Here is a 22,990-nt window from a genome sequence, read left to right as displayed (position 1 = left end):
TATGAAAGGAGAATTTTTCCCTTCTGAGGAAAATCTAACATTTTCAACAGAAACACATTTGGTTCAGTTTACACAGCATAGAGTTTTTAAGCACCTGTCTGATTTCTTTGAAGTTAAGTCATATAGTTCATATTGTGTTATTTGAATTGTTCACAAACGATTTTCTTTTATCTGAATACACAAAGGGAAATTGGGTAAAATTGGTAATATATCATCTTTTCCTTTGTGTAGATAACTGGTCTTGGATGTAGTATTATTTGGTATCATAGGGTTGCCATCTAGTGGCTCGAAGGGGTACTTGCTTGTTAAGTTTGTAAATTGATAAAAGGAGTAGAATGACACACCGTGTTTCAGATCGGGGTAAGTGCAATGAAATTGTTGTAAACCAATATGAAATTATTTTCCCATAATAGTAATGTTCTCAAATGTCAAAGTTCTAGAAATATTTTAAGAAATTAAGTCAAATCAAATGTTAAAAACTTAATAGAAAACTGTCATGATTTTTAAGAGATCTACTTTTTATACCCATTATGCGTTAAGCATTCAGCCAAGTCCATATTAGAAAAATAAGTTTTGTTTAGAATAATTTTCCAAAATGGCCTTTATATTTTATATGAAGAAAATAATCAAGTTTAATAATTAGCAAGGAAATCATTTCAGAAAAATCCTCACTCTGATGGTTTAGAAGTCATTGAACCCTTTTATAGGTCATCTCATTCTTTTATACCATAAAGTTGATGTTCCCCAAGGCCTTTTAATGAATTTAACATGACTTTCTTTTACCTATGTGCAAGTAGTGCAGGATGCCTCCCATTTAATGATTCATATCCCTGACCACTGAATGCGTTTATCTCAAAATACACCTTCTCCACATACAGATATAACTTTCTGATGAATATAACATTAACTGACTTTGATATAAATTATGTTGCTTTTCTTCCCTTTTGTTACCAAACAACGTACTTCATTAAGAGTTCTGATATAACTTTTCTCTATCAAATAATATTTTAAGTCTAGAGATAAAGCATCTTTGTTTTTCATTTTCTGTTATGTCCCTTATTACACCTCTCAGAGAGCGTACACTCAAGCATGCGGGATGAAGTCAACAAGTACAGCTTTTTTTTTTTCTTAACTTGTTAATGGGAAAATTTTCAAATACAAAGAAAAATGGAAAGAGAAGTACAATTTATGTCTTTATACCATTTACCTGGATTCATCAATTGTTAATACTCTAACACATTTACTTCTCTCTATCCTGTTTCTCTTTTGTTACATGTATGTATAGCTTAAAAATGAATTCCTTTGTGGGAAACCTGGATTTTATTTATCTGTTTCCTATATATTTTTAAGTATCCACAGTGAATTTTGTGAACCAAAAAAGCTATTTACATTTATTTGTCTTTGTATAAATGAAATAGGTTTATTATTATAACGTTTCTAAAAGCTTATTTTTCCTAAGGCGTCCAATTCAATTTATATCTTATTTTTCTATTTTTAGATCTGATAAAACAAAGGTAATTAGCTTCACTTTTTAAAAAGTAAGCCAGTTAAATTGAAAATAAACTTCTTTATGAAGTGTCTTATTTACAACTCATTTGATTATTTTCTGAAATTTTAAACCGTATAAACGTATTTAGTCTATTCAAAGTTTTAGAGGCCTTACCTTAGAAAAGTCTCTTTATAAATATTTAAATAATTTTTAAAATCTATTAGGTCTATTAATAAAATTTATAGACCTAAGAGTCGCCTGGGTGGCTCAGTTGGTTGAGCATCTGACTCTTGATTTCAACTCAGGTCAGGATCTCAGGGTCCTGAGAAATGACACATCTCGAAACCCTGCATACATTTATGATTCCTTGGTCTGATTTTAAGTCTGGGACCTCCACCACATGTAACTAACTTTGTTCATTCTGTTAATGATTAAATTATAAATTCTTTATACCATTCCCATCTAAGCCACAGATTTACAAATTAAGTGACAACTAATTGGATTATTTACAGCTCTGTCAGACTTTGTGATTCCCACACTAAAATCATGTTAATGGAAGCAATTTCTTGTTCCAAGAAGGATTCGAGTTAGCTGACTTACATATAATACTGCTACTACTACTACAAAAATTAATAATAATCCCCTGATGATATGAGGATTAGAAGAAGTTTAGTAAAATAAAATGAACCAGATTACTTGCCAAAGATTCATATAGGTCTGGGGTGCCTAGATGGCTCAGTTGGTTAAGCATCGGACTCCTGATTTCAGATCCGGTCATTATCTCAGAGTCATTAGATTGAGCACTGCGTGGGCTCTGTCCTGAGTGGGGCGTCTGCTTGAGGTTCTTTCCCTCTGCCTCTCCCTCGACTCATGTGTGCTCTCTCTCTGTCAAACAAATAAATACATCCTTGAAAAAATATATTCATTAGATCTTAGTATAGGCCCACTATTGTTTAAAGTATTTTACTCTTTACAATACTTGCGAGTACTTTTCCTATTTGGAAATGAGGAAACTGAGGCACAGAGAGGTGAAGCAACTAGGCCACGTTCACACAGCTAGTGAGTGGCAGAGTCAGTATTCAGGCTCCAGCAATCTGATGGTACCATCCATGCTCCCACAATAGGACTCATTTCATAAGGTCATAGACACAGTGATGGATACGTTTAACATAATTGTGGCCTATAGATTGTTGTCAGATCCAGAGAGAAATACTGACTTCTTTTCTACCTGATGTTTCCATGTAGGTAGTGAATTGTTTGCTGGACTCTATAGTGACTACTGGGGCCGAGATGCTGCAATCTTCCGGAGTATGGGGCGACTGGCTCATATTCGCACCGAGCATGATGATGAGCGCCTATTGAAAGGTAGCGTCCAGGAGAAAAGAATGTGTAAATCAGAATTGAAAGCAAGTGTAGAACTCTTGGGAAATTTGCCATTTTGATAATAATGATACAAATGTCATTTATAGTTTTACAAATTTCAGAATTTTAGTAATATTCCTAAATTAAAATATTATTGATAGTATGCATATGAATTTGATATTTTATATCAAAATGGACTGGCTTTACTATAAAACCAAATTGCCTTCATAGCAATACTTAGAAATTGAGATTTAAATGAAGAAATCAAACCAAATATATAAAAAGCAAAAACAAAACAAAAAACCTAAAAATCCCTTTTATCCAATAAATTCTGTTTTCTCTTTGTCTGTTGATATAATTCTGGATGAATTGATTACTTTGCTTTACTTATTTTAATAGGATCATATTGTATTTAGAGACAAAATTCTAGGAAATTCACGAGCCATTCATTGACAGAATTCTTTATGAAGAATAATGTTTATGTTTTGGCACACTGGTCTATCCAGGGATTAAAAGATCATTTAATAATGAATAATTTTATTATTTTTAGCCTTTTTGTTAAGCTTTAGAATGCACAGTCATTATTGGCAGCATGTCAGCATTAAAATATTTGACATACCATATCAGCCAAGGGTGGTTCTCTTAGATCCCTTAGACTACAACTCAAAATAAATTTTCTACCTTAAAATTAAAATGGTCTTCCATGAGCTGCACTGGTAGATAATCTATGAATTTTTAAAAAATGATAAACTTCTTTACTAAAATACTTTACATATATTTATGTTGACTTTTTATATATATGGGAGGAAATTTATGGAGATAATCACCATCGTGCCCCTAATCTGTTCTTTGAATGCATTTTTAAGGTATGTTGTTTGAAATTGGTTTTTCCTTTCTTGACCCTTATTTTCCAATTAAAATGTCCTCTAATAGTTCTAAACCAAATTGTTGGTTTGCAATGAGAATGGAGATATCTACATTTTAATGTTTATACAAAATTTCAAGGAAAAGACTTATTGAAACTGAAGCATTCATGTGATCTGTAGTTTATTAGAAGAACCTAGCATTTCGCTGTGACAGCTATTTTACTTTTCTTCTTTTTTATATCTATAGAACCAAAATTTGTAGGTTCGTATATGATTCCTGACAATGAAGATCGAGATGACAACAAAGTGTATTTCTTTTTTACGGAGAAGGCCCTGGAGGCAGAGAACAGCGCCCATGCAATTTACACCAGGGTGGGGCGGCTCTGTGTGGTGAGGCCTGCCTTTCTTTCTCATTCTGCGTGCTTATCTCATGATTTACCCGTCAGGCCTTGGTGAGATTGCATAGTAGGCTTTTTACTTTAAGATATTTTCTAGTTAAAAAAAATATATATATATATATATTTTCTAGGACTCTGTAGGCTGCCTGAAACCAATATTTGCTATCTGATCTTCATACTTCACATGTCCTGAAAGTTTTAGCTTAAAAGAGCTGTGTATTTTCAAGACCATACTAAGAAGAGATAGTTTGTAGTTAGGCTACATTTCTCCCTAGAAGGAGTTTGAACCCCCCTTTTACAAATTAATTTAACCAAAATCTTTTTAGTCCACGTTCTAACTAATTTATATTATATGTCAACAATTCGGTTAGTTGATTCTGTAGAAAAAACATCTGTGGTTGGTTGGATATTCAGATAGGCTGCTAGTGAATATTCAAAACCAACTGAAGGGGGATCCCTAGGTGGCTCAGCAGTTTAATGACAGCCTTCGACCCCAGGACATGATCCTGGAGACCAGGGATTGAGTCCCACGTCCAGCTCCCTGCATGGAGCCTGCTTCTCCCTCTGCCTGTGTCTCTGCCTCTCTCTCTGTGTTTCTCACATTATTTCTCTCTGAATAAATAAATGAAATCTTTAAAAAAAAAAAAAACAAAACCAACTCAAGTAGCTATATGTATTGAGAGAATGCTAATAATATTGCAAATGTAAGGTTATTTTGCTATTTAAGAATAAATTTAAGAATAAATAAAGAGGAAATTAATATATACAGATTTATGTCCATGTAGGTACACCTGTGTGTGCACATGTGTGCAAACATGAATGTATGCTGTATGTGTGTATGTATGTATTTCTAAAAGAAAGAAAGAGTGAATGCTTTCCGTATGTCTGAGATAAGCAGATTATTTCAATAAAATAATATTAAAGGTCACTGTATTTTAAAAGCCACTACTTTATAAAGGATAGACCACTCTATTAACATTCTTTAATACCTGGAAAGTATATTTAATGGACCAAAGTGAAAGGATACTAACAAGGCAAAATACAAAAACCTCAAAGAAATTGTGCGGGGAATTGCTTCTATGGTATTATTTAAGGATAAGGCTAATTTCTCCAGATTAAATTTAAAAAATGACAACCGTTCTCATCTGTATGTTTAATAATGCAGAATTTGTTGTTGTTAGAAGTTCTTTAGGCACTCACTGACCTAATTTTGCTTGTCACAGAATGATGTGGGAGGACAGAGGATACTGGTGAATAAGTGGAGCACGTTCCTAAAAGCGAGACTGGTTTGCTCTGTACCAGGAATGAATGGAATTGACACATATTTTGATGAATTAGGTAACTGCTATTGCGAGAATTAAGTTTTACTCTTTGATATTTATTCCTCTCTATGACCCTCACTTTCCCTAGCACATATGGAAACTTGCTTCCTGCAACGAGCAAGTTTCTGTTCTTTCATTCGAACCGGGTCCACGTGGTAGGCTCAGAGGAGTTGCGGGCCCAGGAGATCCCTCTCAATAGCTTACAGCCAGCACCTCGTTCCTTCCTCCAGGCCCAGCTCAAGGTCATCCTGAACAGCCACGTGTTTCACTCTGTTGTGATTTGGTCATGGTCGTATGATTGTGTATGGAAAGAAATTGGTATCATAAATCTGCAATGGATTCTAAGCTATTTTACATCAGTATATTTCCTTTGCAAAGAGGACTAAAAATATTAACATAATGGTCTTTAATTTTCCAGAGGATATTTTCTTGCTGCACACAAGAGATCATAAGAACCCAGTTATATTTGGACTCTTTAACACTACCAGGTGAGAAATTTATATGATCGGTAAAAACGTTATGAAACAAAATATGCCTTACTTCTTCACTGTGTATGTAAGTTGCAAAGACTGTTGACCCATTGGCATTGTCTATTATTTTATATCACCAATTTCTCTTTGTTCTCTTATGTTTGCAATGTTATTTTTAAAGCCATGAGCTCAATTTGGATCTTTATTTGTTTCTGTTTGAAGCACCCCAAGACCCTTCCATGCTCAGTATCTTAAACTCCTCTCTCTCTGAGCTGCAACAGAGTGATTTTCTTTCCATATAGTTTATAAGATATTATTAGTTCCATGCTGTGGAGGCTAGTGTAATTCTTTTAATTGTCATATGGTTTTCCAAGTCAGGTTTTTCAAGGCTGTCTATCAACTGTCTATCACTCAGCTTTGGACGTTTTTCCTACAAGATTATACCTTGACAGAATCTGCGTCTAACTCATTAGAGTTCCATCACTATGATTTCATTTACCCACCTCTCTTACTTCCAATGACTTTCTCTTCCAACACTGATTTATATCATTTCTCTACTACTTGTCACTTGCCATCTATAAGAAATATTCCTTGATATCTTAATCACAGAGCACTTTGCTTACTCCTTGACTCAGGCTGTCCTGCTCCCATGTAGATTCATAGCAAACATATTCATTATTTGCCTCCCATGTGTTAAATTTAAATAAGCTGTTCAAGTTTAGGGCTTATAACCTATTATTTTTCTCTGTAGCCTGTTTGTATTTTGTTGATTGAAGAGTATTGGGAAAAAATGAAATACTATTTCATGTATATCAATACATGAATAAAAAATATTATTAGAATCAGTTTGGGTTGAAAGATTACATATATAATTTCCAGAGTGTTTCATCCCAAGTAGGAGAGAGTGGAGTGAGATGACTGGAGTGAGAAAAAAGGATATACCTCAGGATGCCTGGGTGGCTCAGCTGGTTAAGCATCTGACACTTGATTTTGCCTCAGGTCATCATCCCAGGGTCTTAAGATTGAGCCCCGTGTCAGAGTCTGCTGGAGATTCTCTCCCATCCTCTCCCTCTTCCTTCCCCTGCTCGTGCTTGCTCTCTCAAATTAATAAATAATTGTTATTTTTAAAAAAAAGAATTCTACCTCAGATAGAATTCACTTCCTCTTGCATTGCACTGGCCTTAAACTATGTTATTATCATGTTTACCTTGTGTGCTTGGGGTCTTTCCACAAAGCTTTTTTTTGTTGTTGTTATTTTCTTCAGCAAGTGATTTCTTTGAAAAAAAAATAATGTTCTTTCGATAAATATTGTGCTATTGTAAGGAGACCTTTTCTTCAACAGAGAAACATGGAAACAATTTTTGCTAATCAGTTCTTCCTTGATGCAAAGAAAAGTAGTGAATGTAGATTGGTAGTTGTCACAGTCCACGGAAAATCCCTAGATTTTTTTTTTTAACTTCATCTTTATTCTTAAGCCAGTGAAGAATTTATACACTGCATTCTAATTCCATGGCTTTATATCATAAGTAAAAGCTAAGGGATAACCAGAATAGGTTTTCCGTGGGTTAGTATGATCAGTTCATAAGCTACTTTCCTAAGTGATAGCATAATGGATCTGTCTAGATTTCAAAGACAACAGGTAATTTTCTTCCATGATTTCAATTTTGACCGTTCAATTTATACACAAATCTGAGGAAAAGGCTTCCCAGCTGTTACCTGATGTAAAAGTTGGTATTTGTAGCATGGTGATCAAAGGTTCATTGCCACTTTAGTTGGGAGACTATCTCTGGCTTTCTCACTATCGCAGGCATTTCCAATTGCTTCAAGGTGTGTTGTAAAACGTGTGAACTGATGTCCTGAGACAGTAATGTAACTGCTGTTCTACAGGTGTCTCGGAGCGTAGGAACTTTTACATTTAGAAAGAACTGTGCATTGTGCAGAGCACTTTTTACAAACATTAATTATTTTGATTCTCACAGTGAGGAGGCTGGGGACATGTTATAATTTATTTAGATCATACCAAATTAAGGAATACGGCCAGATTTTTAGAACAAATCACTTAACAAGGGCTTTTTTTTGGCAGAATCAACTGCAAATGCCCCCAGTAAAACTTGGTATAGTTAGTCATCTCCTGTCTTTATCGTTTTTATTAAAAAGAATGATTTCAATTGCTGCTGGTTCTGTAGGTAAAGAATCTGACTTTTATATAATTTTCCCCAAATTAACCTATTTCAGTCCAGTCATCTTTCCACTATGGTACACTTTCAGTAACCTGGAGGTCACTGGTAGAGGGAATATACAGCAAGCTTATTGATGCCTCTGAGACCTCAAGGTAAAGAATGGAGCAAAGCTCCAAAGTTTCATTAGACTTTAACTTGTTATTTGATCACATACACTGAGAAATCAAATAAAATTGAAACAGAAGGAGTAATATTAACAGTATGGTGATTAGGCAAATACTGTCTACTATGAATATAATACAACATACAAGGAGATAAAGCTTAAAATGAATAATTCAACTTGGGAATGAATTCTTCTTTTCAGGCCATATGTACATTTATATATATTTAATAAAAATATAAAAACACAATGTAAGATTTAGCAATAATAAAGTGAGGTGACAAACATCACTTTTTTAGTCTAACAGTGTCATTTGTGGTTTATTATTATAAGAAAGTAAAGAAATGGTAAGTTGTAGAGTTCTAGTACTTGGAAATATTGCAGTAGTTAGTATTTCTAAAATATCCTATATTTAAGAGTTGCAACTTTTTTTATCCAAAAGACTTCATCCTTATCTCTGTAGTCTGAAGGGTGTGGTGAGCTGACTTCTAGTCAGTTCCAGAATAGTAATTCTCCTTCTCTTTTTTTCCTCCAGTAATATATTTAGGGGGCATGCAATATGTGTGTATCATATGTCTAGCATCCGGGCAGCCTTTAATGGACCATATGCGCATAAGGAAGGACCTGAATACCACTGGTCGCTCTATGAAGGAAGAGTACCTTATCCAAGGCCTGGTTCTGTAAGTTTAGGCGTTTAACAACGTATTCTTATTTTATTTAAGGCTCTTTTAGTAATATTTTGTTCACTGTTTCAGATGCTTTACAAAACTTCCATTAAATAGTTAAAAAATTCTACACCTAAAAGTATGCTTGATTACTTGTACAGTGAAGAAATGACACTTCTTATATCTGGTTGTATTCTTACACTTAATGAAAAAAATCTATGATGGGTACATATTAGCAGCATCATAAAATATGTATCATCATTGATGTTTTGGCTAAGTAGCCCAAAATGACATTTTATTTTTGAGATGCTGGTGAACACAGAAACATCCAATAAAAAGAGCATCACAATCCTCCATTTCTTCAGAAGAATTAGTGCCACATATAAATTCCAAGGGGGAGAAAGTTACCAAATAATTCCATTGTAATATTTGAGTCAGCCTCTCAGTTCCCTAGGCCAAACTTTCTCCTTAGCGTTTTTTTCTGCTTCACCAGAATACTTAGCATCTCATTCAACATCCTTGCCGGCTCCTAGAAGAAAAATGTCAATATAAAAGTGCCACTAGGATTCCAGAAGTTTCACCACTTGCCTCTGCACTCATGCTGCTGCAATTCTCCTTCACTCGCCCTGCAAACTTTTGTGCTTTTACTTTCACGTGTATCTAAAAATGATGATGACGAGGACAATGATGATGATTTTGTGTCGGGTATCCTGTGAACAACTAGGCTGGAAAAATGTAGGCTCATTGTATGTGCTCATGGGCCATGGAGAACAAACATTTAACTTGTCATACATGTCAAAGTCTACACTTTTTTGAGCGGCTGGTGAAAACCCATCACTGTGCTGATTCCACAAGTACTTGCAAGTCAAGGAGAAATCATTTCTGCAGAGCCAAAATCCAAAGTGGAAACAAACCTTACCCCCATTAACAAGTGTAAAGCTTTACCATTTCAATCATTCTCACTAGCTTAAAATTATTACTTCCAGTAAGACATAAAGTATACTTTATTTCACTCTATTGATTGAAATTACAATTTAAATGGAGAAAACCCACTCCTGTGGCTTTGCTGGAAATGCTTCTTGAAACCACATGGTATTAAAGGAGATTTGGAGGAAGTGACTGGTTACTGAACTGCTTCCAGGCTGGTCCAGAATGTTTCCAATTATGTATCATGTAAGTACACTCCAGTGAAAAACTCAGGCCAAATTAAGAAATATGACCTGAATTTTAAAACAAACCATTAAAAATGCCCTCTTTGCAGAATCTGATTGCTACACTACTGTATTTATACCTAAAAGTGAAAAATTCTTTATCTACATAATCATTGCAATTGCTGCTGATTCTGGAGGGAAATACATGAAATGAGGGAGTGCTTAATAACAAGCATGAATCAACCAGTTAAAGGTATTCCAAGAAGTAACCTGGGTGCTGTTGAACATTTCTTTTTAGAGTCCATAGACTCTAGATTCTGAATTCTATAAGAAATGAGGCAGGTTATAGCAAATATTTCTTGTTTTCTCAATTTACTGTGTTGAATCCATACAAAGATAATATAAATTCATACAGATTACAGTAGAAGGGAGAGGAATTTTTCCCCTTAATTAACACTGACAGAATTTGAATAGGTTTCTTTGTTATAGCACTAAAATTCTGTAGTCAGTGAGTCCATTGGAACCATCACATTATTATCTTAATATCAATATGGGAAAACTATTTTGTGCAATTGTGACCCTTAATCCGGAGGAGGGGGGTGTGGAGATTTAGCACAACAAAGAGGCTTTTTGTTTTACTATGAAAATACATTGTTTACCTTTAAAAGTTAATTTACAATCTGAAAAAATAAATTTCAGAAAATGGGGGAAGTAATAGCAATATTTATGATGATACACATTTTTACCACCTTCAAATTATACCAATATTAAATATAGTTCATTTTTCCAAGATTTCACTACTTTCTGTATTTTTCTAGTGTTGCCTGTTTGGAAAGATACAGTCTTTCTTTGCAATTTTTAATGCCAGTTTTATTTCTCTAATGAAAACTATGTGGTTACTAAATATTTCTAACTGTAGTTGATTAATTGAATATATCCAGTTTTCTGATGGTTTTCATAATTTTTAAAAGATTTTATTTATTTTATTTATTTGTGAGAGACAGAGAGACAGAGACAGAGACGGAGACATAGGCAGAGGGTGAAGCAGGCTCCCTGCCAGGAGCCCAATGTGGGACTCAATGCCCGCACCCAGGATCACACCCTGAGCCAAAGGCAGACTCTCAACCACTGAGCCACCCAGGCATCCCTGATGGTTTTCATAATTGATTACAAATGAGCTCTTTGGATTTAAGGCAAAAGAAAAATTATCTAATCCATTTGCATTTCAGTGTGCCAGCAAAGTGAATGGTGGGAGGTATGGAACCACCAAAGACTATCCTGATGATGCCATCCGATTTGCAAGAAGCCATCCACTTATGTACCAGCCCATAAAACCTGCCCATAAAAAACCGATCCTGGTAAAAACAGATGGAAGATATAACCTGAAACAAATAGCAGTGGATCGAGTGGAAGCTGAGGATGGCCAATATGATGTCTTGTTTATTGGGACAGGTAAAGAGATTGAAAAGTACTGAGACATACATATTGAATCTTAAAATCAATAACATTATTCATATTTTAAAAACCTAGCAGTAAATCTGTTAATCCATTAACCCATCTGCACACTGCTTATTCACTGCAGTGGAAGAGAGGATTTGGGGCAGTTACAGTGCCTAATTCCCAATACACAATCAATACTTAGTATCTCTGGACACACGAATACATGAAGGATTGAGTAATTGATGTTAAGAAACAAAACGGGTTCCAAGTAGAACTTTTCACAGAGGAAGGAGGCTACCATTGCAAGGATGGTTGTGTTGAGAGTCTCTGAGGTCCATTTCCACCCTTGGCTGTTCAGTAAGGTCTCAAAGTCTTTCTTGTTTTGTTAAGATTTTATTTATTTATTTATTCATGAGAAACACAAGGAGAGAGGCAGAGACATAGGCAGAGGGAGAAGCAGGCTCCCCAAGGGAAACCCAGTGTGGGACTGGATCCCAGGACCCCAGGATCATGACCTGAGCCAAAAGCAGATGCTCAACCACTGAGCCACCCAGGTGCCCCAGGTCTTACAGGTTTTTAAAAGCTTGGGACAATAACTTCACAGTCTATAATCACAACAATGCTTATCAGGCCCCATGACAATCATCCATTTGTACCAAACAGGCTGAGTGTTACCCATAATGGAGGTAAACTTTTAAAGCAAGCTATAATATTCTGTATTAATGGAAAAAAATAATAAATACACTAAAAGTAAAATTTTCGAATAAATCTACAACTTCAGTTGATCCCATACATTAGATTTAGCTTGTGGAAGAGAACTTGGAATCTCTTAACCTTTGGGGCATATATAACAAAGTCAGTCAAGTACTTTAAATTCTATAGCCATTGGAAAAGTCTTTTAAATTATCATTTCTTTCTTTTTTTTTTTTTGTATGCATTATGTTCATTGCTACAGCAGTTGCTGTTTAGTAGAATAAACATCGTACCATACATAACTTCAATCCTAGATGTAATTCTACAGAGACATTGCATATACCCAGATCAGGAGCCAGGATATAATATTAATATTCATGGTTGGGCTTCTCCATTCATACTTTTTGAAAAATCTAAGATTTAAGTAAGGAAACATTTATCTGATTTGCAGAAATTGATCTCTGGTGTAGGCTATATTTTATCCTTACTCTAGGAGGTTAATGTTACTAATATGCCCTACACTGTGGATTCAAGATTAACAAAGCATCACATTTCTTTAACAAACTTAAAACTACTTGGCCATGTAAGAATTCACTCATAATGACATTTAATAGAGGCTTTTTTTAAAAGTTCCATGAGCAAAAATAATATTTGACAAAATTAAGCATGGGAAAAGGTATGTTATTTTTAAATGTCCTGGAAAAGTAGCAGTCATATACAATGTATCAGTCCAAGACTGTTTTTGGAAATACTTTTTTGTTAGATTGACCAAAGCTGTTTGAGAGAATTCCAGAAATATCAGATATGTACTTATGCTATTATGTAAACTATGTTTAACTCAAAGATATCATCATATTGAGCCACAGCTTTATAGCACAAAAGAACATATTTGATGAATGTGTGATGAGTTACAATATTGGAAAATCCCACAGATGATAGCTATTTTTCCCCATGTGCTTTAAGAACATGTGTGTGTTTGTGTATGTGTGTGTATAAAACACGGTATAAAAGGGGAGAAAGCCATTGCAAATTGCTAGTTGCAAATTAATAATTTGAGTTTCACCCTTGCTTTTTGCTTGATATAATAACAATTGGATATTTATTATCTGTTCTCAGCTTAAAAATTATAGTTTGTATTCTTTTTCATGTACTATACAGGTAATTGTTATTAATTATATCTTAATCAAATTTTATTAACCCAGCCACAGAATTTGCTAATTTTTAAACAAATTGCTTCAGTACTATGTAAGTCTTAGGTCAGTACCTCCAAAGTGCTTATTTTTTCTGAGCTATCCTTAGCACTACATCAAATTATTCTTACAGGCAAATTAGTGTCTTATTACATTTTTTATTGTAAAGACCACGCTCAGGATACCAGGTATAATAAAAGTTAGATGGAATTTTAAATTATGAATTTTATTTATAAAATTATTGATAATTATAGAAGCTAAATGATTAGTGCAAGAGTACTTATACTGTTCTCTCAATAGTGTATACTTGAATTTTTCTTACTAAAAGTGTTATATATATCATATGATATCAAATATCATTGTGTATATATTAATACATTTTGATTTTTCTATCTTTAGTTGAATTTCTGAATCAAATTATTAGAAAAATAATTACATATTATTTGGTCTTATTTTTTAACCAGGCATAAAAGTTATTTTTTTACTGTTTGAAAATATGAATATATAAGTAGTCTTGTTGCTTCAACTAGTAATGATTAAATATTTCATGCATCCAGATATCAGAGCTTATTCAGGTTAATAGTCTATGCATGGTTTTTAATTGTTTGAAAACCAGATTGTGACAAGCTTCTGATTTATCTCTTCTTTTGCTTTCTTACAGATAATGGAATTGTGCTGAAAGTAATCACAATTTATAACCAAGAAACAGAATCAATGGAAGAAGTAATTCTAGAAGAACTCCAGATATTCAAGGTATTTTTATAAGAAAAAAAAAGAAGTAGACAACATTTATGCATTACAGACAATTGCAAATGAATTATAAATGGGAAAGATGTAAGGTCAATTTTTTTTTCTAACAGGTATGTTGTGAATTCACAGTGAATTTGAAGTGAGGAATGTTTTAAAACCTATTTGATTATTGTAGACTATTCAAATGAGAAGGCCAGTATTTGCCCAGCTAGCAGGAAAAGAATTTCAGCATATTAACTGTGACTTTAAGAAATAACACATACCATATATGAATTCCAGAATCATTATTGCAAAGTCTCATTTTACAAATGTACTTTCAACACAGACAATTAAAACAAAGCAGGTTTCATGTTGTTGACTTTGTGATAAGTGTATTGCTTTTTATCATAACATATCAATTACCACAAAGAATTTACTAAAAAAGAAAACTGAAAAATGATAATGTAAAGATTAGACATGACAGTTATATATATGCATACACACAAACACATAGATTCGAGTATCGATATTTGTGGCAGTTATGGTCTTTAAATATCAGACCATATGTCTGATAAATATGTAGTTTAATGTGAACACTACATTAGTGAATACTGACTGACCAATGTTCCCAAGGGGCACACAGGGGTAGATTCCTGTGAGTCTCTAGTCACAGCATTTTTGTCAACTGATCAGTATATAATGTTGTTCTTTGTTTTTAGTTAAAGACATCTTATTTAGTGTATACTGTTGATTAACTAATATTGAACTCATGGCCTACAGCACTGTAATGCATGTATGAACAAAGCTTATTTGTATTTTCCCATGATACACATCACAGCCTTTTGAAGCTTTGAAACACTAGACAGCACTTTAGCACTTTGCTTAGAGGCCATTTTAAACATCAAAATTGCCAGGGAAAAGCACAAAAATGTGAAAACATGGCGTTAAATAGACCATGGAAAAGACACTTGTTTACAATGCGAGAGCTGAAACAAATGGCAGAGTGTCACATTGCTTGATCTCAGGTGGGGATATACTTGCTGGGCAACCAAAATGTACTGCCCCTGTGTGGCTGCATGTGTCCATGAATGGCCACTGAACATGGTAAGTATTAATACTGGAATTACAAATAAATTTTGACAAGTAAGAAAATTTGGGGGAAAAAGTCTGCAAATTATACAGATTGACTATGTGCGTAATGATTACAGATGAAAATATTTTTATTGATGAAAAACAGTTCATTTTACTTTGGCTGTCCTGAAGATTAGATTCCATATAGCCACATCCAAAGTTAACCATGTTCCCCTCTCAACCAGAGCAGCTATGTTTTTGTTTATCTTGCATCCTGGATTTCTGTGTTAGATTTCATTTCATATTAGGGACCATAGCTCCCTTATTAGGAGCATCTGCCACAGCATCTTGCTCATATCAACCCTAAGAAACATTGTCACCTAAATGAGTAAATGAGTGCACGCATGCCAGTGGTAAAGGGTTCTGTAGTTTAAAATATTGAAAAAAATACTGACACAGAGGATCACATTTTCTCTTTCAAAAAATAATTCTTTGAAGGATAATCATCCACAGAGGGGATCCCACCTGCCTGTTGCTTGTCTACTGGTAGGATTCATCTGAGTTTGTGATACTCCTTGGAGACACTCTAGTCTTAATCATCACCCCTACAGTAACACACAGGCTCTCAAAGCTATGTTATAGATCATCTTTCCTCTGGTGTAATTCTAAGACAATGACGTTATTCATCTTGCTCAAAGCACCTTGGGTTCATATTGATTGACCATGATAACTCCAACAAAAACGTATTTTGTTGTAGGCTTAGATTTAAACAATTAAAGGTCTCTTGGTTTGTTAACAGTAACACCTATTCAGAGACATAATTGTTTCACTTCTCATGGTTCAAGTACTTTATAAGAACACTGTGACTTTTTACTCTTTATTTAAAGATACTTGAATTTCCAAAGCATGAGTAATATTCAAATGCAAATACAAAAATTACTTTTCAGAAACAAATGGTAAACTGCTTAGATTATCCACTACTTTTTTTTACCTGACATATCTGTCCTATTTTATTAAAGAGTTTTTAAAAGAAAGCTGTATTTTAATGTAATTATATGTTCCTATTGATTTGCTAAAATGAAAGCTAGTAGACTAGCATAGAGCCAATCGCATACCTGAGTTCAGATGATTAGTAACTATATTAAGGTATGTTCCTATATTTCTTAAGAAACTTTAAAAAATTTTTTTTCAGGACCCAGCTCCTATTATTTCTATGGAGATTTCTTCAAAGAGAGTAAGTTTGTGTGTATGTGTGTGTGTATGTCTGTATATATGTGAGTTAAAGTCAAGGGTAAAGAGCATAAGTACATGTGCTTATACATGAAAAAGTTACAGTTTTATTCTGATAAAAACATGGTGATTTACATGAGATAGATTGATTTTCTGTTATTAAAGAAAGGTATATAAGGGTAGACTTACTTCTATAATCATGATAGGTTGTTATTCTGTAATTTTTTTTGTTAAGTTTGTGCAAAAATAACAGTAAATGATGGTAACACAAAAGGGTGTGCAGTGAAACACAAACCTCCTCTGCATTTTTCTAGAACCAGTTTCTGGTGCAAATTTCTCCAGAAATGGTTGTTGCATATATTACCTCAAATTTATTTATAAATTACCATTTATGTTTAGGTAAACAGAAACAGAATGTTCACGGTTCTGCTACCTATTGTTTTTACTTAACATATCTTATAAGTTTATTGCACATCATTCCATGAATATATCTGTATCACCCTTTTAAATGTTATATGTTAGTGTGTGCTATTGTTAGGACTGTAAATTGGTGCAGCCAATATGGGAAACAGTAAAGAGTTTCCTCAGTGTATTAAAAATAGAACCTATAATTAAGCAATTTCATTTCTGGGTATCTATCCAAAGGAAACAAAACCCTAACCCTAAAAGAGATCTGCACCCATGTTTATTGCAACATTATTTACAATGGCCAAGACATGGAAACAACCTAAGTGCCCACCACAGGATGAATGGCTAGAGAAAACATGGTACATGTGTACAATGGAATAGTATTCAGCCACAAAAAGAAGGAGGTCCTTCCATTTGTGACAACATGGGTAGACCTTGAGAGCATTATACTAAGTGAAATAATTTTTAAAAAAAGACAAATACCATATAAACTCATCTGTGAAATTAAAACAAACAGAAAAACGAGTTTATAGATACAGAGAACAGTTTGGCAGTAGCCAGAGGCAAGGGGTGGGAGGTGCGCAGAATGGGTGGATGTGATCAGAAGATACAAACTTCCAGTTATAAAGGAAGACCTGGGAGTGTAACGTAGAGCATGGTGATTATAGTTAATGATACCGTGATGTGTATATGACAGTTGCTAAGAGAGCATTATGTACAAGTTCTCGTCTCATAAAAACAATTCTACCTATATGTGTCAAGGAATGCTCACCAGGCTTATTGTGATCATTTCACAGTACATACAAGTCTTGAATCCTTATGTTATAATAAGCCTGATACTGATATGGTGTTGTTTGTCATTACATCTCAGTTTAAAACATCCAAACAATAACAACAATGAGAAAAGACCACTTACTAATCCAGTCTGTTATTGGTCATCCCTACTGGTCTTTTTAAAAGACCTACAGTGTTAAATGATGAAAGAGGCTCTCTATTTAAATAACCAATAAAAGAACAGTCAACCTCTTGAGATTTTGTCGAGCTCACTTTGGCAGTTTTGATCCTCGGGCACCCAGGTCTATAAGAGTTTCAATTCTTAGAGAAATGAAAGGATCAGTGTTCCATTACCCATCCCGAGTAACTGCAGTAAGTTAAATGAATATTCACAGAAGGGATTGTGTATAAATGTGAAATTCAGTGAGAGTTCTGTCCATTTCTGCTAGTGGCCTCTCTGTTCTTTGATGTCTCTAGCAACAGCTGTATATTGGATCTCCTTCTGCCGTGGCCCAAGTCAGATTCCATCAGTGTGACATGTATGGAAGTGCTTGTGCTGATTGCTGCCTGGCTCGAGACCCTTACTGTGCCTGGGACGGCATATCCTGTTCCCGGTATTACCCAACGGGCACCCATGCAAAGAGGTGAGAGGAGTCCTCAATGGGATATTTCCCTTGTTTAGAAAAACTATAAGACTTTTTAAAATATTTTTCTTTCTGCACACATTCCATGAAAATAACCATGTTATTTTTGTTAAATAAGCCATCATAGTCATACTTTGTTCATAATACAAGCCTTCAAAGTTGAATTTTCCCTGAAAATAATTCCTATCAATTATTGCGTAAAGATTGGTGTGGAGCACTGCTGGGTTTGTTTTTTTGTTTTGTTTTGTTTTGTTTTTTGCCCATGTTTGAATCCACTCTTACCCATCTTGACACTTTTGCTGCAAGACATGAATCCAGTTTAGATAAACTTAAAATGTGGAAATGGCAAGCCCCACCACACATGAGGGATTCAAAGACTTAAAAGAAAAATAAATAAATAAATTCTTAAATACATCCTGCATTTGCCCCGTGTCCTCTCAACCAGCTGGTCTTCATTTATTTCATTTTGAAAGTGAATATTTTAACTCCTAGGCAAATACATGACCTGTATAATTAATGAAACGTGTGATTTAATTGAACACAAATGAAAGGTACTTAAAGACCTCCAAACTCTAATGTCTACAATTCAGCAAGGTCATTGCCACTTGTAAGAGAAGGTAAATCTTGGGATTCTTTGAACAGGAGATCTTGAGGTCCAGAAAGTATTTTGAAGGATGGAGATATTTCTTCACTGAAGCCATATGAAATTGTGTATTCTTTACAAGGAAACATAAAGGAAAATATTTTTATTTATTATAGAATTAGCAACTAAGTTTTTCTCCTAGTAAAGTGACCAAAGACAATATAAAGCAAAAACATAGAACTATACACAGTTTCCTTACTGAAAATTAATTTTTTATTAATTTCAGTTATTTTTACTCCTCCACTCTAGATTACTTCACACTTTTTAAAAAATCCAATTTAACCCACCTTAATATCATTACTATTTTGTAAGTTCACATATATTGTAGAATCTAATTTTTTTAAAGATTTTATTGATTTATTCATGAAAGACACACAGAGAGAAAGGCAGAGGAGACGTAGGCAGAGGGAGAAGCAGGCTCCAGGCAGGGAGCCCGATGTGGGACTTGATCCCAAGACCGCGGATCATGCCCTGAGCCAAGGGGCAGGTGCTCAGCCGCTGAGCCACCCAGGCATCCCTAGAATCTAATTTTTAAAAAACATAATCACTCATTCAAATCTTTTGTGAATTTGACATCAGCTAAGTCAACATTCATTCCAAGAGTACTTAGAGTACATAAGCAGATAGTGAAAAGATCTTTTGAGAGGACATTTGTTAACTAACTAACTTACCAACTGTTTTAGAGAATCAAGCAAATTAATTGATTTTGTTACAAATGCTTATTGATATTTAAAAACACATCTTGAATTCTTCAAGATAGCCGTTAGTATATAAAAGTATTGCTCAGGGGATCCCTGGGTGGCACAGCGGTTTGGCACCTGCCTTTGGCCCAGGGCACGATCCTGGAGACCCGGGATCGAATCCCATGTCGGGCTCCCGGTGCATGGAGCCTGCTTCTCCCTCTGCCTGTGTCTCTGCCTCTCTCTCTCTCTCTCTCTCTGTGCCTATCATAAATAAATAAAAACTTAAGAAAAAGAAAAGAAACTTTAAAAAAAATAAAATAAAATAAAAAAATAAAAGTATTGTTCAATGATTTACTCACCCATTCTGCCCCCCTACTGTACTGTGTACAAGGAGGATGAAGAAGCAGTCAATCAATACTCTTGGCTAAATGAAATCGGAACCTAAAGTGGAAAATGGAATTGTAAGTAAGAATGATAGTAGGTCACTCTTGAGCACTTCCTGCATATAAGGTACTGGACTAAGCGCAGTACACATACATTATTTAATTCTCACAATAACCCAACCTTTGAGCTCAGTCTTGTAGTGGGAATGTAAAAAGATTCCAGTTAAAGAGAATTGTACAGAAGGCATAGAATGTTCAGGGAAAACCATGTAGTTCTATAGGTTAGGAGTAAAGTAGCTGGTTCTAAGGGTGGAAAGATAATTTCACCGAAAGTAATAAAATTAATTATTTTATTGTTATTAGCAACAATAACAATGTTTGCACACTATGCATCCAATACTTATGAATAACATGGTTTTGAATTAGGCGTGCAATAGCGGTGATGCTTAACTGAATTAAGCAGTTTCTGTAACTAAATACTTTGTGATACGTGGTGCATCTTATTAGAGTATACATCTACAAGCTTGATAATATATTTACAGAGGGTGGACGAAAAGCCATTTATTTTATTTTTTTAAAGATTTTATTATTTATTCATGAGAATACACAGAGAGGAGACAGAGAGAGAGGCAGAGGCACAGGCAGAGGGAGAAGTAGGCTCCATGCAGGGAGCCCGACATGGGACTCGATCCAGGATCTCCAGGATCACCGCCTGGGATGAAGGCAGGCGCTAAACCGCTGAGCCACCCGGGCTGCCTTTTTTTTTTTTTTTTTTTTTTTTTTTCAAAAAGTCATTTAGCAAAAGCTAAACGAATGGGCAAAGTCTTAGGAAGGAGCACAGTGCTTAAGTCAGGAGCTGTGCTCATAAATGAATTAGTTTAGTTCCGTGACGCGTAATAGAGATCTTTCAGTCGTGTCAGATTCTTTTAAACCATCACCCACCCCTGGAGGAGAACTCTTTGGATAGGTTCCAGCACATGAAGGGAAATAGTTTGCTTTTATAGCAGATCGTTTTTTCTTCAGACCTGACTAGCAGCAGAAATTGAAAACTGGTCATTAAAATAAATACTTTTCTGTTCACAGAGTGAAAATGAGTCAACAGAGGAAAAACATTAATTCACAATCCAAACCACTTGTTTAAAATAGTCTTCCAAAATACACTATCATTTATAGAGCTAAGTCTTTTACTTCCCCCTGGCTCTTGTATTTTGTCTATTTCCGGTGTTCTCTTAAAAAGTTTCTAAGTGGCAAGAGATATAAGAAAAATATGCAACTTTGAGAATGAAAGGCAACTTTGATGAACCTTTCTCAAACTCCTGAACAGTTTACAGACTTTTTAAAATGCTGAAGTAAAGGACATTTATATGAAGATAGTATTAAAGGAACTGAAACCTTGCTGGAGGATGTGATAGCATTCCTTTTAAATACATGTTTTCAATGATTTTAAACAAAAATTTTGCATGCTCAATTATTCACCTCATGTACCTAGAATTATCTGATTGACTTCCCCTTATTCTCACATCACTCATGTGATAAACCTGATAGAACATTTCAGCAAAGTAGAAAGTATTGAACTGTTAACTAAGATCTGAACTCACATGTGAGAAAGCACGCCATCTCTTAAAATGAGGTTCCATTATCATTACTCAGAGGCAATGAGAAGAGCCTAGAATGAAAAAAAAAAAATTGAGACTGGAATAGATTTTAGATGTCAATTAGACCAACTCCATTTTACAAAGGAGGATAGAGAGAACCAGGCAAGAGAAAAGATATATATGTATGAGATCAGACGGCACATGAGTGATGGCATTGGGATTTGAATCTGGTTCCCTTTTCCAGACTTTATCATTGCATATGGTTAAAGCATTTCATTGTCACTTTGGAAGCCTCACCATCTCCCTTAGGGGTGAAACTTCTGCTTTGCCTTCTGTTTTTTCCTCAATCTTGAAGAAATGCCATCATTGAGAAAAGCAAATAGTATTTTCTGCTCTTATGTAATTCTTCTATTTTTATATCTAATCTGAATTAATATGCTGAAGATCTTGATCTTAGAATTTCAGTGCTAATAATGATGATTTCCATTTTCTAATCCCTCCCAGAAAGATGTTTACAAATTTAAACTATAGAATTTTTCCTCCATGGATAAAAATATTATTATTTTTAATTACATATTTAAACAATCTATCAAATATAGAAATACAATGGGGGCAGCCGAGTGGCTCAATGGTTTAGCACCGCCTTTGGCCCAGGGTGTGATCCTAGGGTCCTGGGATCGAGTCCCGCATCAGGCTCCCTTCACGGAGCCTATTTCTCCCTCTACCTGTGTCTCTGCCTCTCTCTCTCTCTCTCTCTCTCTCTCTCTGTATCTCTCATGAATAAATAAATAAAATCTTTTAAAAAAATACAATGGAAGCGATCCCAAATGTAGTAGGCAGTCTTGCCAGACAGCCTGTTAAGTATGTATAACGCACAATCACATTGAATAGAGGCATATAATTTCTATGTATGATATCTGAAGAAAGGAGTAAGTTGAATATACATTATTAGTTTATCCCTTTTTATTGCCAGTGCTATTTGTGCTCCATGACTATGACAGCTCTAGAACAAAATATTTGGATTCGAATACCTTTCCTTTTTGCATGCATCTTATTATATATAGGAGTTTTAGAATTTTTATTCAAATAAATAGTCTGCCTCGAATCCCACTGTCTTTTCTGCACACGTCCCTTACCACCCAAAACATTCATTTGAAACGGATCTTCTTGCACAGATTTTTAAACAAAATATAGAGAGAGCTTTCTTAAATTATTATTCTGGGATCCAGAATTCAGACTTATGTGAACACTTAAAGAAAAATTTGATACAGATCTTATCCATTGAATAACATTCAGTGGAAATATGGGAAACTATGAAACTAGAATTTTATCCTTGTTTTGTATGACTGATCAGTTTTTTTCAGTAGGAGAATACTCCTTGAATTTTTAATGCAGTTGGCTGTATTTTAAAGTCTGGAAAATTAAAATCTGAACGTCTCCTAAA

General features: G+C 34.6%; 1 protein-coding gene across 4 annotated transcripts in view; it reads left to right on the top strand.

Annotated features, from left to right (window-relative positions):
- The window catches only part of SEMA3E (semaphorin 3E), a 236,342-nt gene that overhangs the window by 193,791 nt on the left and 19,561 nt on the right, over positions 1 to 22,990 (top strand). For all 4 annotated transcript variants that reach the window (XM_025449423.3, XM_049096823.1, XM_025449425.3 and 1 more), the window contains 9 exons: positions 2,735 to 2,854; positions 3,965 to 4,107; positions 5,339 to 5,453; positions 5,856 to 5,925; positions 8,783 to 8,927; positions 11,293 to 11,515; positions 14,048 to 14,139; positions 16,379 to 16,420; positions 18,076 to 18,242. In XM_025449423.3, coding sequence (XP_025305208.1) covers positions 2,735 to 2,854; positions 3,965 to 4,107; positions 5,339 to 5,453; positions 5,856 to 5,925; positions 8,783 to 8,927; positions 11,293 to 11,515; positions 14,048 to 14,139; positions 16,379 to 16,420; positions 18,076 to 18,242 — 1,117 coding nt within the window. The remainder of the gene's footprint in view (positions 1 to 2,734; positions 2,855 to 3,964; positions 4,108 to 5,338; positions 5,454 to 5,855; positions 5,926 to 8,782; positions 8,928 to 11,292; positions 11,516 to 14,047; positions 14,140 to 16,378; positions 16,421 to 18,075; positions 18,243 to 22,990) is intronic.

The sequence above is a fragment of the Canis lupus genome, chromosome 18 (assembly GCF_003254725.2).
Source record: "Canis lupus dingo isolate Sandy chromosome 18, ASM325472v2, whole genome shotgun sequence".
Classification (NCBI taxonomy): domain Eukaryota; kingdom Metazoa; phylum Chordata; class Mammalia; order Carnivora; family Canidae; genus Canis; species Canis lupus.
This window is presented reverse-complemented; position numbering and strand designations above follow the sequence as displayed.